At 38.2% G+C, this 17,978-nt stretch overlaps 1 protein-coding gene across 1 annotated transcript in view; it reads left to right on the plus strand.

The window, feature by feature from the left end:
• Positions 1–17,978, plus strand: part of ARHGAP6 (Rho GTPase activating protein 6) — a 136,295-nt gene that overhangs the window by 13,704 nt on the left and 104,613 nt on the right. Inside the window, exon 2 of the mRNA XM_010726532.3 lies at positions 8,915–9,020. Within this exon, the coding sequence (XP_010724834.2) occupies positions 8,922–9,020 (99 nt within the window). The 5' untranslated portion in view covers positions 8,915–8,921. The remainder of the gene's footprint in view (positions 1–8,914; positions 9,021–17,978) is intronic.

Genomic DNA, 17,978 nt, shown 5'->3' on the forward strand with positions numbered 1-17,978 from the left:
GCTCTGGGCAGCCTGGTCTGGTGGTTGGCGACCCTGCACATAGCAGGTAGAAACTAGATGATCATTGTAGTCCTTTTCAACCCAGGCCATTCTATGATTCTATGATACTTCTGGTGAGTACCTACAACTTGAGCTTCTGCAACTTGAATCTGGTCAAAGATTCATGGCTGACATGGTCAATTCATGATGCACTTGATTTCTCTGTGGTCTCACTGAATTTGAGACTCTGAAATGAATAATTACTGGTTAAAGTAACTTTAGTAAAAGCAGCAATACAGAAGTAAGTAATTGTTCCCATTGTTCCATGGTGAGTGCACTTTCATTGATATCTTGGTAAGATTTAGCACACATAGGTCATAGCTAAACAGGGATGTTTTGAATGAGCACAGACAGAACTTGTGCACACAGCAGGTACCGCTGCTGTGCATCGCGTGGCTGAGTATCTGAAAATGCCTGCTGATTGCATTCTTCTTGATTCTTGTGTGGGCGGAGAAGCAATTATTTCAATCAAGGATTTAAAAAACTAATAAGGATTATTTCCATTTTGGATCATTTTCTTTCTCAGGTTTATTTGTTGTGAACACATGTAAAGTCTTACTCTTTTGGTGTCGCTGAATTTTCCACCATTTTCTTTATTGAGGGTAGAAGTTGAATCGAGTTCCTGTAATGTTGAAGGGTAGAGATTATCTTACAGAAAATGCCCCATTCTGTGCTTTGGGATTCTAAATCTCCGTTGTGATGAGCAGATTGCAGGGAGAAAAAACAGCACGTTACATCAAAACTCTTGAAAGTTTGTCATTTCATTGAATCAGTGAGAAGGTCTAATTAGTAATTGAAAAGATAATTAAAATTTGACATGCTGCCGAGTTTTTTGTATTATGTTCTTTTTTTCGTTTTTAATAGTACCTTTTCTTTATCATTATTATTATTCGTTATTCTTTCTACTCCTTTGGCCTTCCATCCTGGCCCTTTTCTGCCTTCCTTCCTCAGACTGCTCAGGTTTCTAAAGTGTTGAGTTTTGATTTGTTTATTATTGAAACCCTATTTCATACGTTGATCTCTTTGTTTACGTTTTCTGCTTTTCCTTCATAGGTCTCACAGGCTGACTCTGCTCTCCTACTCAGTTGCATATTGGGTACTCATTAACTGCCTCTGAATTGTTCCCTTCAGGCATTCAACACATACTTCTACAATTCCTCATGATTCTTCTTTTGTTTCTTTCGTGTTATACTAGAATCAAGACTGTTCATTATTCCTACTTACCAACCTAATTTTGTGAGTGGTATAGTTAAGTATAAACAAAGCAAGTGTATATTTCAGTGTGCATAACAAGGGCAGAAATTAGTTACAAATATGAAAGGTAAAATCTTAACTTATTTAATTTGATGCTAGCATTCCTCTTCATTCCTAGAGTCAGTTTGAGTTTTCTATTTTAAACCTTGTTATGTCTGATTATTTGTGTATTTTTCTCCATACTAATAATTTACAAATTTATAACTGATCGATGAAAAAGCACAGATAACATGGGTGAAAAGTCCTCTTAGTCTAAGTGGGAGGGCAACAAGTTTTAGTAGGACTAACTTAAAATATCTGAAGTAGAATACAACTTCTAAGAGGCCAACATGTAAATTAAGCTCAAGAGGAAACAGAGTGAGACATAGACTGCAAAGGACTTCCTGAGCATCTAAGTCCTTCAGAGGCATCTATTTTGTTTATAGTCTGTACTACCCACGTATATTTCTAAGCAAGGAGAAAGGATTTAGAGTCATGAGACTATAGAAAAAGACTTGAAATTTAACATGAAAACTTTCACACTGAATTCCAACGCATGTGTCATAAAAGCTGCTGTAAGGTGTTTGGAGAAGAGAAAGGGATAAGTCCTGAATTTTGAGCTATATACTCGTGCAGTGAATAGCTGTGGGTTTCACATGAGATTGATGGTGTTCTTCTACTCCTGCCTCTACCAACGGTTCCCTTTTGATCTTAAATAATTTCCTTGGGGAAAAAAAAGTTAAAACAGAGGAAGAGGCATCAACATGTAATTATCATGGCAGACTTTTCAAATACTTTTTTGAAAGAAAATCAAGCTTACTCATTCCTTATGCTCTCTAGATTGAGTAAGAAAAGGTTTCCCTTCTTCTGAGTTTATAGGATTTTCTGTAACAAGCAGACTGATATCTCGTAGACTGAACTTTTTTACGTTATTAATGTCACTTTTCAAGGTCTTTTGCCCTTTTGTTCACTTAATTATAGTAAAACAGCATTGAGCCCATCAATAGCAATTACTCTTTTTATCACCAGACTTCCTTGTCATTTACTGTGTAAAATCTTTACCCTGAGAAAGCAGACTTCTGTTCTGTTGCAGCAGACAACAACAGTTCAATCTCTAACACTTTTCAGGAGCTTTTCCTTTTGAGTATGTAAAAAAAAAAAAAGCTATTAAATAAGATGGAAAAAGTCTAGTCATGAAAAATCAGAATGTTTCAATCTGTTTGTATTTACTAAGTGTGATTGAACCTGCAAAATAAATACCTTCAGGAACAATATGAGAATAGCTGTATACCGGGGTTGAGCTCTGTTTAGTCCTTGTGGGAAGGCTTTCCTTCCATCAAGCCCTATTGCCGGTGAGGATGTTAGTAAAAAAAGCTTTCTGATAAATGAAGTGTGAAGATAGAACAAATGAACATGGTACTGCACCTGCTAATGTTTGCTGAACGGCTGATGTGAGCTTGCATTAGTCAAGGGTGCTGCTCTCTTTTTTGGGGTGCTGTATATCTTCTGGATAGCTTCTACTTGTTTTTTTTGTTTGTTTATTTGGTTGTTTTTGTTTTGTTTTTTTAATGTATTTATTTTTTTTAACAGCTCATTTATTTGGATCTACTGACTTCACTGGGGCCATGGAAATGTGACACTATGGTCATTTTAGGAACTGAGCTTTCTGGATTACCATTTTCTTGAACAATACGCAGCTTTCTCAGCAATGAGCAATGGGTTTGGGTACCTCAATTTTAGGATAACCAGCTCAAGACACTATTTTTTTTTTTTTTTCCCCAGAGGATAGAGGCTCATCAGTAACACACCTCAAAGAGCTTCACAAAGTGAATGTTTGTAGTCCAGTTCTGAGGCAGAATATGTATATAAGAATCCATACTCCATGTCATCTGCCTCAGAGAGCAAGATTATCATTTTGCTCATTCCTGGAGTGTTCCTGTTAACATTTGGGAGGGGGATCACCAGAAGATGTTCGTGCTGTGTCTCTACAGCAGCAAGCTATTTTGTTGAATAAGGATCAAGAACAGACTGATGTTTTGAAGTCACACAGACTTTTTTTTTTCCTAGAGATATAGAAATGTATAGTAATTATTCTCATATTGTAATGTTCTCACATTTTACAATAAGATGTATAGATGTAGAAAGTATAGCAAACACAAGGAAGAAAGGAAATTTGACTAGTCTGATGTTATGTTTGCAAAATATATGCAGGATACACTTAAGTATTTTTTCTTTTGTAGTGGTAGTTATAATTTTGGGGCTGTGTATCCTTTTACTGAGGAGCTAAGTTTACATCTGTGGCTACTTCTGTGTATTAAACATTGCTACATATCAAAATGGTGGACGGTTGGTCTGGATGATCTTGGACATCTTTTCCAAACTCGGTTATTCTATGATTCTAAAGCTATTTGTCAGATGAGCGTTATTCGTAAGTCTCTTACTCAGAGTAGCCCCACTTATGGTGAAGCTGTGCCTTAACTTCAGGAAACATGCTGTAATTAAATGTCAATAGAAATCATTAACTAGGCAAGAGCTCAAGCACTGTACTGTGTTGAGAACTTGGTTTCTTTGATGCCAAGATTTGAGCTAGTTTGAGCAACATTTGACTTATCCTAATTTACAGGAACATGACAGATCATAATCTAGTTGCTGTGCATTGGAATACTGCCCTGAAATGCAAAAGAATTGTTCACTTTTTGTAACTACACTGTTTTTACAGCTAATGGAATATGCTTCATATGTAATTGTGAGTATTGTCCAATGGGAGCTGGATAGCTGATATCAGGAGAAATTAAAAACATCATCAAAAACAGCAGAGAGGCAAAAGTCTGTGCTGCATTCATACTACAAACGGGAAAATTCCCTGCTTTGTAGATTCAGCAGAGTGTACATGTTCCCAAATATGACTTATTGAGTGTTGCTGTTTGTTTTGCTTTTTTTCTCAATATACATTTCAAGAAATGATAGTAAAATCATTTTATTTTTCTCTTCTTCAATCCCCTTGCCCCAGCATTTAGCTCTAGGAATAGCCGTGAATCTACACAGTCCCCTCTCCATTTTTGTACTCGGATGTAGTGTTATGGAATGAAAAATAGAGTACATGCTATTCTCAGTGAGGAGCAAACAAACTGCAGTATTTCAAGCTGCAGTGTAACTTGTTTACTGAAGATTCTGGTATTCATCTGCTTGGTTAGTCAATAAGGATGTTTATTCTAATGCATAAAACAGGTGGTAAATGAAGCAAGTATCTTGTAGAGAAAAATCTTTACAGTGCTGTTTATCTGTTTTAGAATAATGGAAGCTGCATGTTACTCACTGCTCTTCTGAAAGATTCAGAAGCACCTCTCTCTAGGAGTTCAATGCTAGAAACAGTAAATTTGTATTCATCAGCTCCATTGTGCAAAATTGTACAGATATGGCAGTTAAGATAATGTGATAGTGCTGAGCAATTTGCTTCTAATTTGCTTAACTGAGAATGAGATTCAGTCTTCATGTTCTGAGAGCTTTTCAATCTGGTGTATATATGATTAATGTTGGTGAGTCACTTTCAATGGGAATTTTAGCTTTCCTAACACAATGAGATAGGGAGACGTTCTGCCCCTCCCACCATCAGTTTAAAAGCACTGTGAAAGACAGGAGGAGGTAGTTCTTCGGGCTTTCAGAGTTGTGCCCTATAGCAGGAAGCAAGGAGATAACCATCCATTGGCAACTGCTGCACGAGTATCTGCAAACCAACGAGGACAGCTGAGGTTGGGATAAAAGTGTAAGTTCTTTATTATTGTCTTCAGAGACCAAGCGTTCTCACCGCTCGCTTAAAATCTGTATCTATCAGGGAAAGCAAGTTCAGAAGAGGGGGAAGGAAGATTTGGGAAGAAAAAAAATTTGAAGGTGCAGGTAGGCCAGTGAATCCTGTATGGGTTTGTTGTCAAAATGAGTGGAGTTCTGGAGACCTGTTTATTCCTGTAAGAAGTAAGCTGGGGAGAGTGTAACGCTTTGTGTATATAGGTTAGCTCAAAAATTGGCTGTAATTGAGTCTGAAATAATGTTGCTTTGTCTATGCAACTTTCCCTGTTATTTTAGAATGATGTTTTTCTCTGTGTAAGGATTACAGTATGTAGTGTGATTGTAAGATTTAATTTCCTCAAAATCCATCCAGTTGGTCAGAGTGGTTTAGAAAAATCTTTCTTGTTATGAAAGTATAATCTGAAACTGACCAAAAGAATTTAGAAAGTCTAAGGGGCTTCAATTTACATCTATCTGGAGGCCAGATAGGCACATAAAACTGGCTGAGTTAGTGTAAGCACTGGTGGAACTAGGGATTAGGCAACCTGCTTGCTTCTGCTTTACAAAGCCCTGCTAGAGCCCTGTGTGAACGTTTAGACTTACCTAAAATTTGAAGCCTACCCCACATCATTTCTGACACTGAGCACAGACCACCTGAGTTATTTACTGAGTACCTTGCATTTTTTAGTTCCTGGGTTCGTATCGAGTGCCTTGTTAAGCTGCAACTTAAAGATAAGAAAGGGCAAGAGCACTTGAGGCTGACCTCTCTTAACGTAGGCAGCTGTGTCAGATGATTTTTTTGTCATTACAATAGTGATATTCACTATGGATAACATTACAGACTCTTTAGTGACCTCCAGTTGTCTACCTTGTGGATTAGTAGGTATTTCAAAGCAGTCTGAGAAAAAAGCATATGGCTGCAATGAATATGAATATCAATTATCATGACACCAGTAGTAATGGTGTTTCTGGTTTTGATTCATCTTATTCTTAGGTATGTATTTATGATTCATTTTATTATTGAGAAAAAATGACATTCAATTTATATTACTGCCAGGTTGAGGAGGGGAAATTAACCCTTGGAAAAAAAATAAAAGAAAAATAAAGGGCATTGTCTAAAGCCCACAGTGCCAACTCTTTAGAAGGTGACTTCCATAAAAAGACAAAAGATTTGAGGACTGTTCTGTACTTTCTTGTATTTATTTCTTGCCTCCTGCCTCTGCTTGTCACAGCTCTCCAGAGCTCTGGTTTTTGTTTTTTTTTTTTTCAGAAGTACAATGACATGCTCAGAGTGGCTGAAAAAGCATATTTTCTGCCTGAAAAAGGATGAATGCTTTGGTAGTATACTGCTAACGTGCTGATTTGAACACTGAGGGAGAAAGTGGATGTTAGAGTCAAACCTATTTGTTTGTTCTAATGTTGGTTTTCAGTAGTCCCTGTTGACTTTTTTTTCTTTCTGAAGAAATAGATTTATAGCTTCTTCATGAGTTACTTAGCCTTATTGGTTTTGCGAATTCATTTCTTCCTGAAATTCCCATCCTTCAGGCAGAAGATATTCAGGTCAAACTCCTGGCTGCCATTACATGCACGCTCAATACTAAGCACACATGCTGGCGGGTACTTGCACTTACCCACTGAATGAGGATAAACTGCCAGCAACCCTGCAAAGAATTGCAGAACATTCTGTAAGGCTGCCATCTCTGAGTTCATAGAGTACAAACAGCATGGCTCTTTCAATAGCTTTTTAAAAGGCAAGTCCAGGGAAGGGGTTTGGAAGTGGGTAAAGAAAAGCTGAACTTGTGGGCAACGAAGAGCGTTTTCTCCAGTGCTCTGGCTTGCTCCTTTTCTCCTCTGTATTGTCCTTTCCCCATCTCCCACGCCTGTCGCTGTTGCAACAAAGCCATCAGGGACTCTTCCACAGAGCAGTGTGTGGGGCAGAGGGATCAGTGAGCACTGTCACCAAGGATCAGCCAGTGCAGAGCCACCTCTGGGCAATATTTGCACCACAGACTACCTGCAGTCTTGGAACATACACATTTAGATGTTTGGGTGCTGAGACCATTCAAATGCTTCCTAATGGCATCTCAAGATCAAGACCCTGCTTGCATTTGTTCTTAGCAGAACAGCATGTGGAAAAATACACTGCTTGGATCATGTATTCTGAGTGTAACACCTACACCTACAAACGGCAGTGACAGCCACTTTCTGAATGCCCTGAGTAGAACATAATGTTTTTGTTATTCTGCTGAAAAGTAATAGGAAAAATAACTTAGTACATTGCCTCCTTTGAATTCCCATTTTTCTGTACAGCGGTTGGAGTCTTGCACAGATGCCTTTGTTTTTATGGTTTGCCTTTTCAAATCTTTATATCATTTGAAAACACAAAGGAAATTTCTCTATGCCTATTTTTCACATCGTTCTAAGAAGTACATAAAAAACGTTTGGAGAGAAATTATCAAATGGTGGTTGAATAGCAGATCTGGTTAGACTTAACTCTGTTTTCATGAGGGCTGTTTCATGTGATGCTGAACAGGCACATTTGCCATCTTTGTCGAGTTCCACTTCATTGAATGGGCAGCTCTCTCCTACTGATGTTTTGTGCCCTACAGAGTGATATGGCTTTAGTAGCAATCCCAGTGGGAACAGATGAGGAAGGGAGTCTACACATTACTGCTAAGCTGAGATCACATCTGCCATATTACCTAAAGCTAGCCTTATGCTTTGTGATCTCTTGAAGATTTGAGTGGCTTTAGCTGACGGTGTGCAGGAGGCTGGCTGAGGGGCTTGGAAGTACCTAGGGAATGGAAGAAAGGCAGCCACAGCTGTGGTGAACAGTGGCTGCTTTAAGATGCCTGCATGAAACTAATGACAGATCAAAGCAAGCAGATAGGAGCAATGGAATTGCTCAGCCTGGAGAAGAGAAGGCTCTGAGGAGGCCCTATAGTGATCTTCCAGTGCATAATGGGGCCTAAAGGAAAGATGGGGAGGAAGTCTTTGTCAGTGTGTTCAGTGGTAGAACAAGGGTTTTAAAAAGAGAGGAGATTTAGGTTAGATGTTACAAGAAATCCTTTACTCAGAGGTTGAGGGTGAGGCCTTGGCACAGCTGCCCAGAGAAGCTGTGGTGCCCCATCCCTGGAAGTGGTCAAGGCCAGGTTGGATGGGGCCCTGGGCAGCTTGAGCTGGTGGGGGGCAGCCCTTCCCATGGCGGGCGTGGGGGCTGGGTGGGCTTTGATGTCCCTTCCAACCCATTCTGTGATAAAATGGTGACATTTTAATTTCTGGTATGTCCCTTGTCTGTGCTGTCTATAGAGCTCTGTTTATAAATCTTTGAAAATGGATTATTCTTTACAGTAAATGGTCAGTGTACAACAGTTTAAAATAACAAAGTGATGCCATCTGCTGTCTTATAATCTTATTTAATACTGCTTTGGATGAAAGAATTGTTATTGCAAGAAGAGATGGAAACAGACTATGCTGATTGAAATGTCACAACTGTGACATAGTATCTGATACATATCAAAGTTATACAACATAAACATTGGTTGTGATTAAATGCAGTGGACTACAGAATGTCAGAAGGAAATGTGATGCTAGGGTCAATCCAAAATAACTCCACAGTGAATCTATTTTGCAGTTACCCAGAGGTTTTTGTAAGGCTTCTTTTGTTGTTTGTTTGTTTGTTTGTTTAGTATTCCTGAAAGGAGCATGTAGAATACTGTGGAAGAAACAGTAGGTTGGAAGATTATGACATACCATGTTTAAATTGTTTTTTTTTTTTCAGAATTTCTTTTAAGTAGTGAAGTTCTACACATTTCGACTATATTTAGTCCAATGTTATCCACAATGACTTTACTTTTAGGTGCTTTATGGAAAGAGTTAACCTGACCATGGACTTCAGAGAAGCTGAGAACCACATTTGTGTAAGACGTATTATTCAAAGAGAATTCGCCCATCATCTCAAAAAGGTAGAACAGATCATAACATTTAACAGTTGAATGTATACACTGAAGTAGATTTCAGATTAACTTGACCTAAGTCTGCAGCTCTCAACCTTGAAAAAGCTTATTCAGAGAATATATATTTATTATTTCATGTGTGTATATGCATTATTAGATTGCTTGGGTTTTTAACAGTGTGAGTTGTCTTATTTTCTTCAAACGCATCTACACCAAACTGCAGTTCATGGGTTAATCCCTGACAAAACAGTGAAACACCTAAACTGATCTGAAGGTCCTGCAGTCAGCGGTGCTTACAAGCTATAGCGTGGTGCGGAACGAAAGAGGCAGAACTTGTGTTTTGCATTTAGCTTTCTCTTCTTTCTTCTGTTTGTAATGGTCTGCAACACACTGAACTAATCATGGGCTCCTGTACTTTTTTTTTTCTTAAGAATCTACTGATATAAATCTGGACTTTGCAAAAGAGACTATAAATCTCAGTACTGCAGCAGCTACGACATTAGCTAAGTAATGTTGTACGTAGTGTGGCGTGAATAAGGATGTATTTGCACACAGACATATGCATAATCAGTGTCTGATAAATAAATGCTTAATTCCTTGTGATTTTTTTTTCCAAGTATCAGTATTGCAGTGGTGTGTATGTCTAGGTGTATGTTAAAAATGCACAACCTGTGGCTCTCTTGTACTTCTACATGGTTTTAATTTTCATGGTAAAACTCATCTGATACATAAATATCCATTTGCAGATGCAACATCTTACAACTGTCCCATGCAAATACAGCTATACCAGAAGCCCTGCAGCCACCTCTTCCCTCAATATTTGGGAGCCTATCCACAAGGTGCACAAGTTCACTTGGTAGTAAACTTGGGAAAAGTCTTAGCTAGATTCCCTACAGATCAAAAGCCCTGCGGATGAGGGTAGCACAGCTCACAGTTTGGCAAGAGAAAAGTTGTGCATATATTGACATCCTTCTTGTTGTTTGCCATACCTCTTTGTTTTAAATTTCTGTAAAATTCCTTTCTCTACAATCACATTTTTTTAATCTGGACCACTCAGAAATCATTAAATGGATTGAGGAATATAGAGATTTTAAAAATATACATTTGCTGATTCTTTTGATCTTTTTTTTTTTTCCTTAAACATTCACATATTTCCAGACTGTTCTGCACAGCTCGTAAGTGCTCAAACCCTACTTTTGGAGGCAAAATAAAATGTAACTTTTAGATTTCCACGTAATAAGTCAAGAGTTGATCTTGAAAACACAGGAGCTTGAGGGAAAAAAGCCTCAGTTTACTGCCATATGACAAAGTGTCCATTGGCCAGAAGATATGACAATATAGGATGGGGATGCACTTACTTAGGTGCAAATCTGCTGTTATAAATGTAACCCCAGGTGGGCAGAAACTGTAATGTACATGTTAGACCTTAACTGGGATACTCTCCAAACAAGTGAGGTAAAAAGAATTTGTAATTTAGATAACGTAATCCATGAGGTTATGTTATATTTCCAGGACAAAGCTCATGCTCTTGTGATTAGAACATCCATAAAAGTGCAAAGAATTTTTATGCCCTTGGCCAGAGAACCTCACCTGAAAGCAACTGTGCATTTAAAGCTCTTGTTGGAGGAAGTAGAAGGTTATTTGTATTCCTCATGAAAACTCAAGGAGCCCTTGAGATGATGTTTTAAAGAAATTCTGAAAGTGTTCATTTCAGTGTATGCATTAGCACATCCTTCTCAGGGAATGGTGACTGGCTGTTAGCAAAAGTTTTCAGGAAATACGTAGGCACTTGGAGAATGTGTTTTCTGTCACTCCAAGCTGGCTGTGTATAAAATTGAATGGCTTCCCAGGATGGGCAGATTGTTAGCAGTTCTGTAAGGTGATGTAGAAAGTAGAAAGTGGCTGATGAGATATGACTGATGGGAAGACATGAGCAAGAGGTGATGAAGATAGTAGAGTGAAACAATAAAAGGAAAACCAGGGTGTCCAAACTGGCTTCTTTTCAGTCTGCCCTGAAGGATTTTTTTTATGCTACGTTAATCTTGCTGCTATGTAAGTGCTTGATAAATTCAAATTGTAAACCCAAAGAATTTCCCTTACTCTTTCTCGTCAGTGCAGTTTTTACCTTTATGACTCTTGTTCTTTTCCATTTGAGTGCTGTTTCCAGGGAAGCCAATTCATGCATTTTGAAAGTGAGCAGTGCTTCAGGGAGCTCTCAAATCGTCAGACTAAAACCAGCAGAAAGGCATAAGTGAAGTAGTGAAAGACCTAGTAATGCAAGGAGTGTATGATGAGTTTTTTCCTCATTCCCAGTGCTGCTGTTACAGGAGAAGAAGACCTCTGTACCTTATCAGCTTTTTGGTTTAAATGCTGAAGGGAAGGTTGCTAAAATACCAAAGACTTCTGAATGTGGGTGTAAGGTCCAAATGATCAGAATGTCTTCTTACATCTTGAAGTACCATTCTGAACACCATATCATACAAGGGGTCTTGTTTGTGTTGCTATAGATGTTTTGTCTGCCTGAGTTTATAGTGCCGGCTACTACCATTTAACTTTACAGTCAGATACTTGGCAGGAAGGTGATTAAATTGAATGTAATGTTTTCTGATCTTTAAGCAGTAATACTCATAGTGAAGTTTTGATCTGTAAAACAAGAACAAAAAGAAAACTATGTTGTGTCCAGCGTATCTGATACCAAAATTCAATTCTCTGGTAATTAGCAACAGAATTGCAGTAGTAGTAATACTGGGCCTGCTTAGATTACATGTGTCGCTGAATGAAAAGCTGGTCATGATCATTGAGAAGGTCACTGCATCAAAAAAAGTTATTTTAATAAGCATAAGCTATTTCCTTGGTCAGTGTTATACAGGAATGTTTGATTTTTACACACAGTATTACTCTGCAGCCTAAGATTGGGTTGATAAACACTAGCTTTTCAAGAAAGTTTAGTACTTGTAGGATAGATTCCAAACCTGATGTAATACTTGATTGACTTCAAAAGTTTTCCTCTATTCTCTCCAGTATTGCTTTTTTTATTTTTTTATTTTTTATTTCTATTACCTCAATTTATTTTTGGAGTTCTGTAAGCCTTTTCTTGAAAATTCTGTTGCACTGAATTTCCTTATAACGTAACAATTTAAGTGAGTATATTGGTGTGATACTTCAGATCAAAATTATGATTCGGTCTCTACTTGAGATGATTCGCAATTTAAAAATTAAGTTCTTAGTGTAGTTTGTTGTCAGTTTATAGAACAATAGCGAGTTATTTTCAAAGCAAATAGTACAAGTCTTGCACTAAGAGAACTTCTTTTGCTTGTTAGAGCAAAACATAGGCAGCTGTATTTTTTTTTTTTTAAGATGAAAATGGATATTCTTCTGAAGAACGTTTTTCCCACTTCAGTAACTTTGTTATTTCTTTTCCTTTTGCTTCTTGCTTGAATTTCATCACACACAGGAAAACAGCAGATTCTTCACATTAAGCAAATGTATTTATAGCTTTAGCCACTGTATTTTCCTTACTCTTTTAAACTGGATGCAGTAAAAAGAGAAAGATTTGCTGAGTGCACTGTTCTTCTTTTCTGTATTTGCAGAAGTGTTGCAAACTGCAACAGCAGTGTTTGTGTAGGTGCTTCTAAAGGGGGAAGTAAATGAGTTGGGTGCAGCATTTAATTAATCTGTTGTGCACGTGGAGTGCTTTATAAGAAAGGCTGTAAAGTTTCATAAAATATTCTTCAATTTATATACATTCTGAGGTATTTAGTAATGTTTTTATGTCATTGGTTTTACTGTTAAATTGCTGAGCATGTAATTGCAGCTTGTATCATCAGATCTAGGCTTGAATGCCTACTCTTAGAAATTAAGGCCAGAGGTTCGCAGTGCTGTGGTGGTGTACAGTGGGGAAGAATTTTGAGCTGTTTTATACTGCAAACTTAACAAACAAACAAACAAACCAAACAACAAAATGACACCAAAACAGTGTTAAAATTAGACTCGTTATATCTAAGTACAGTGATGGTGCTCTTAAGCATAAACAGTTTTCTGTACGTTGCCTTTTATTCATTATTCATCAACTTGTCAAACTTACAACACTCTAAATGACTGGTAGAGGGGCAGATAGAAAATATGCTGGCTACAACAGTGGATTGATCCAGGTTGATAGCTGTTTAGTGGCTAGTTAATCTCCAGAGATGCTTGGAACATCTACTGCCTACTTCTTCTTAACCTGTTCCAGTGCTCCTTATCATGAAAATCTTCTCCCTGATATCCAGTCTACATCTCTCTTTTAATTTGAAACAGTTTCCCTTCACAACAGACCCTGCTAAAGAGTTTGCCCCCTTCCTCCCTACAGACCCCTGTAAATTGGAAGTGGGTTAAGCCAGGAAGGCTGTTGCCATCAGACCACATCACTATGGTACAGTGTGTGTACTCTGTTTGCGCTTTCTTCTTGGATCACTGCAATGGCTATGAAGTCCCAGGCTTCTGCTTGATAAATTTCTGTGGAGTGACCCAAACCGTACTGCGCTCTGTCTAGCTGCAATTACGTCAGGTTTCTGAAGGCTCACTGGTGGAATGGAGTTTGGCAGATTCTTGCTGACCCAAAGGTCTTACAGGAAATTTAGAGTCCCCAAATGTGGGAATAGAACCTGCAAGTATCTGTAAACTTGGCCACAGAGAGAAAATGACCACATCCATTAAAACATGAGATAGCGTATCTCCCACGCGCTGACAAAAAAAAAAACAAAAATGCAAAACCAGACTATGTAAAAGCATTATCCAGTATATCTAAAAACAGCGCTGTATGTGTTTCTCCTTCTATTTAAGGACTATTTAACATAAATTGATGTTATCTAACTCCACATGCCTCTGCTGAGGGAATGTTGTTCTGAGTGCACAGGACGTGCGTGCTGACTTGAAAGGCTGAAACACTTCTTTGCCTTTTTCTCTGATAACTAAGTGCAGGAAAGAGAGAACAAAATTTCCCATGCTGCCTTTTATTTCTTCCCTAGATCAAGCATGTGTCATAAGCAAGCAGACAAGGAAAACCAATCTTTTATTAGAACAAATGTGGAAAGAGAGGGGGATAAGATTAAGCCCTGAAGACATCTGAGCTTCTGAAGCCCTTTGCCACTTTGCATCACAAATACTCAGACTGCTCTGGGTTTTACACTGTATGAGAGCTACCTGGAAACCTGATAATATTACTTCTCAGTTAAGCCTTGGGGTGTGATCGCCTTCTCCAGAATTTGAATGGAAATGAGTTTCCCTGCTGAAATCTGAAAGGTTGAGGCTGGATGGCGAACAGTCAACTCTGTTATTAGTAAATAACACTGTTCCCAGTTTTCTTGTTTCTCTTGCACCTGGCAAGGGCACAGAGGCTATTCCTGAATGTCTAAGCAGCTCTTCTAAGAAGACTACTTTTCCTCTGGCTACTGGTCATCTGTTAATAAGTTGATTTGTGAATTCATTCACATGCTGAGCCCACAAAAATGGTTTAATAAGCATGTTTGGGAAAGTGATGTAAGAGCGTATCTCAAGAGCTATGTATTTATTAAACTGGCATGTAGATTAATCAGTCTAAACAGCTCACTACTGAAGTAAATTTTCACCTGAAATGTTGCATTAGGGTAAAATTCCTTCCTCCTCTTTCCAAATTTAACTTAAAAGCATTTTTAATATGGACACAAACATGCAATGCAAATAGGTGTTTGAATCATTTCAAGTTCGTGTTTTACAATAAAGATAATGATCGATTATTTCCTGTAGGGTTACAGCTCGTTGCTGTGTTGTCTTCCTGACCTCTGAGGTGAGAGCCTTGAGGTTAGGGATGTGTGGTGGGACAGGCAGGTCGCTCAGCAAGTGTTCAAGTGCAGAGACCACTGGCTCCAAAACCTTGCCAGGAGGTTGAGCAGGTTCCCTTCTGGAGTGCTGTCTCCTGTGGACCCTGTGGTGCTGCTTCTTCCTTTTGTCACTGAAACCTCCTTACTGCTTCTCTTCCTTCCAAAGTTGCATCTCCCTACTGGTGACCGTGTGTTGTTTTTTTCTGAAGACAGAATGAAAAAAGAGTTTAGGAGTGTTCTCCATTTATGTGAGTATATATATTTATGCGCGCTTTCATACCTTCATCAGTGTGAAAGGTGGGTCATTAAATGAAATAGCTATTCAGAAAATACGATTTAGTAAAAGATATATTCCTGCTCACAAGTTTTATCTTTTTATAATCAGAGACTATCAAAGGTTTTTAAGAAGTGGGGTTGGAAGTCGTTGAAGATTGCCACTTTCTGGGTTCTCGGCAACCTCCTGAAACTGATTTTGTGTTAGCACAGAAAATGTAATGACAACAATCATCCAGTTTTGAGAGGAACAGGAAAGCAATGGTAGATGGTGTTGGCTAGGCACATGATAAATAAAACACAACTTTCATCTTTTCACTGCAAGCTTTGCTTCTCATGCTGACTGGTCCAGCCTCACTGTTTTCCTGTACTCTTCCATCTGCTCAGCTGCGTCCAGCTGTTGTTTCCTTTCCTGTGCTTGAAGTATGCTCCTCTCCGATGGTGTGTTTACAGACAGGACAGACTCTGCTGCAGTGTCTCTGCTGATATCTGAGAGAACTGGTCATGTTTAGACAGGAAATTTAGCTCAAGTATAATGCTAGGCTAATGTGACACCGAACCCGCTTGCTTCGTGGAAAGCAGGATTAGTGTGTCTCCATTCAGATATGAAAAGAGTCTAGAATTATATTCCTTGAAGCAGAGACTGTTATCATTACTGCTATTGCTGTATTTGTATACCCCACTTGTACCCGTAATGCAAGGTAGCTGTAACTTTAAAAACAGTTGAAACGTGAAAGAGCAATAGATGCCAAGAGCAACTAAAACTGCAAAGGGGAAGAGGGAATGGTAAGAAAAATATTATTCCTTTAAACATTTGCAAATGTGCTTTGTATAACATATATATATATGTATTTGGGTATGTATATGTATACGTATGCAGCCCTAGCAACAACAACAAAAAAACCCTAGTTTTGGTAAAGATCTTATTAACTTTGAGTTAATTCAGTGTCAATTTCAGGTGATGATTATAGACAAACAGCTGAAATAACAGCTTTGCTTAAGTTTTTAAAATAATGTTATTTCTGGAAATAAGCTTGTTGCTCATTTCTCACAAGCAGCTATTTTTCTGGTACTCTGGTGCTTATCTGTGTGTGTGTATGTGTTGGCAAGATAGATAGGGCAGTATACATGCATCTGGCTAGTAAGTTTTTATTGAATTTTCTTTACACAGTGTATTCCTTTGGATGCTTATGTTTAAGAAAAGGCAGGACTTATTATTTATCAGAATTTCACACTGAATTTAAGACTGGTATTATTACTAAAGGCATTTCATGAAGTCATTTCCTATCTGAATTCCAGAAAACTCCCCAGCACCAAGCTCAGAGTGTGTCGTATTCGTAAGCGCATAACAAGCAGGAGTCCACAATAGCATCACAGCTTGAGACTGATAATTAATATTCTGTCTTTTTAAATTCTTTTATGAAGTTTTCTCATATATGACCAGCAGTGTTTCCATGACAGTAACAAAATGCAAATGTTTCTCAATGGATAAATGCCTAATGATACAGTGGGGAAGAGCATTTTGGTCATGAGATGGGCATACAGAATCATAGAATCACAAGGTTGGAAGGGTCCTACAAGATCATCTGGTCCAACCATCCTCCCATTACACTTGCATGTCTAGCTGAAGGATGGGGACAGATGCTGAGGCAGCCCTTATTTCATGTCCTAGCGCTCACATGCACTCCTGTGCACTGCCCTGGCCAGATGTGCACTACTGACATGGAGAGGGTCTGCACTTTGCCATGCAGCAGATGTACTTAATTTGCATCATCGGGATGAGACCACAAAGCTTTCAGAAAATAGAGCAGCTGAAAAAAATGGCAAATAATCCAGACAAATAGTTAAGCAGGCCAAATCCAAGCTGTTGTAGCTTGAGCTTCCCTGCTCTTAAGTGCAATGTTATAAACATGGACAGATCCAGAAATACATATCATAGTATAACTGGAGCTGCAGTCAGCCTTCTATCTTCCCACAGTACAAAATTAAATTTGACTGAGGAAATTCTCTCTTGATGAAGAGTGGTATTTTGGGAACTGATACTATAGTTAATGTTCTAACCATAGCTCAGAGCTGAATTTCTGTCAGGCTCTAAAGAGAAGGCTTTGACTTAGTTCACCATTACTGTTCCTGAGTTTTTCAATAATTATTCAAGATCTTGGAATTTCATAGTTTTTTTTTTCTCATCATAATTCTGACTATAGTATTAAAATGTAATTGTGCTGTTCTTTGTTGAACGTTTTATTTTATTATAACACTGGAAGTTCTTGATACCCACTACTAAATCTTAACAGTGCTTGATGTGCATCTGGATGTCTGACATTTCATATGCTTTCTACTCTGCTTGCAACAACAAAAGCACTTTCTTTGAACTGAAGTTATATACTTTAAACAAGCTTGTTTGTTTGTTTGTTTGTTTAACAAACTACCTTTAAAGGAGTGGAGTAGGAACAGTTTGTGCAATTGCAGTGCATCGCCTTTAAGGAGCAGCAGCTCCTCATAAAATGGAAAGAATGAAAATCCAAAGAAGAAAAGAAAGTGACTGCTTTTTTGGTAGTATTATATGTGATCATATAGTTTAAGCTTTCTTACAATTCCTTGCTTTATCCCAAAGCTGTTTATTCCTCTTTCTTTTTGCAAAACGGGAAAGAAAAACTTCAGGGCTTGTACTGTAGTACATGTATGACTCATTATGCTTTTGAGGAGAAGGAGCTTGCTGTACCCTGGTACATATTCAGAAGTAGAAAACCTATGAGGACCACACAGTTGATGTTTTTTTTTTTTTCTCCTATCAGGCCATATTCATGCACCCTTCCTGTCTAAGGAAATGGGGATAAACTTCTTTCTCTCTCCTTTT

The sequence above is a fragment of the Meleagris gallopavo genome, chromosome 1, assembly GCF_000146605.3.
Source record: "Meleagris gallopavo isolate NT-WF06-2002-E0010 breed Aviagen turkey brand Nicholas breeding stock chromosome 1, Turkey_5.1, whole genome shotgun sequence".
NCBI lineage: Eukaryota > Metazoa > Chordata > Aves > Galliformes > Phasianidae > Meleagris > Meleagris gallopavo.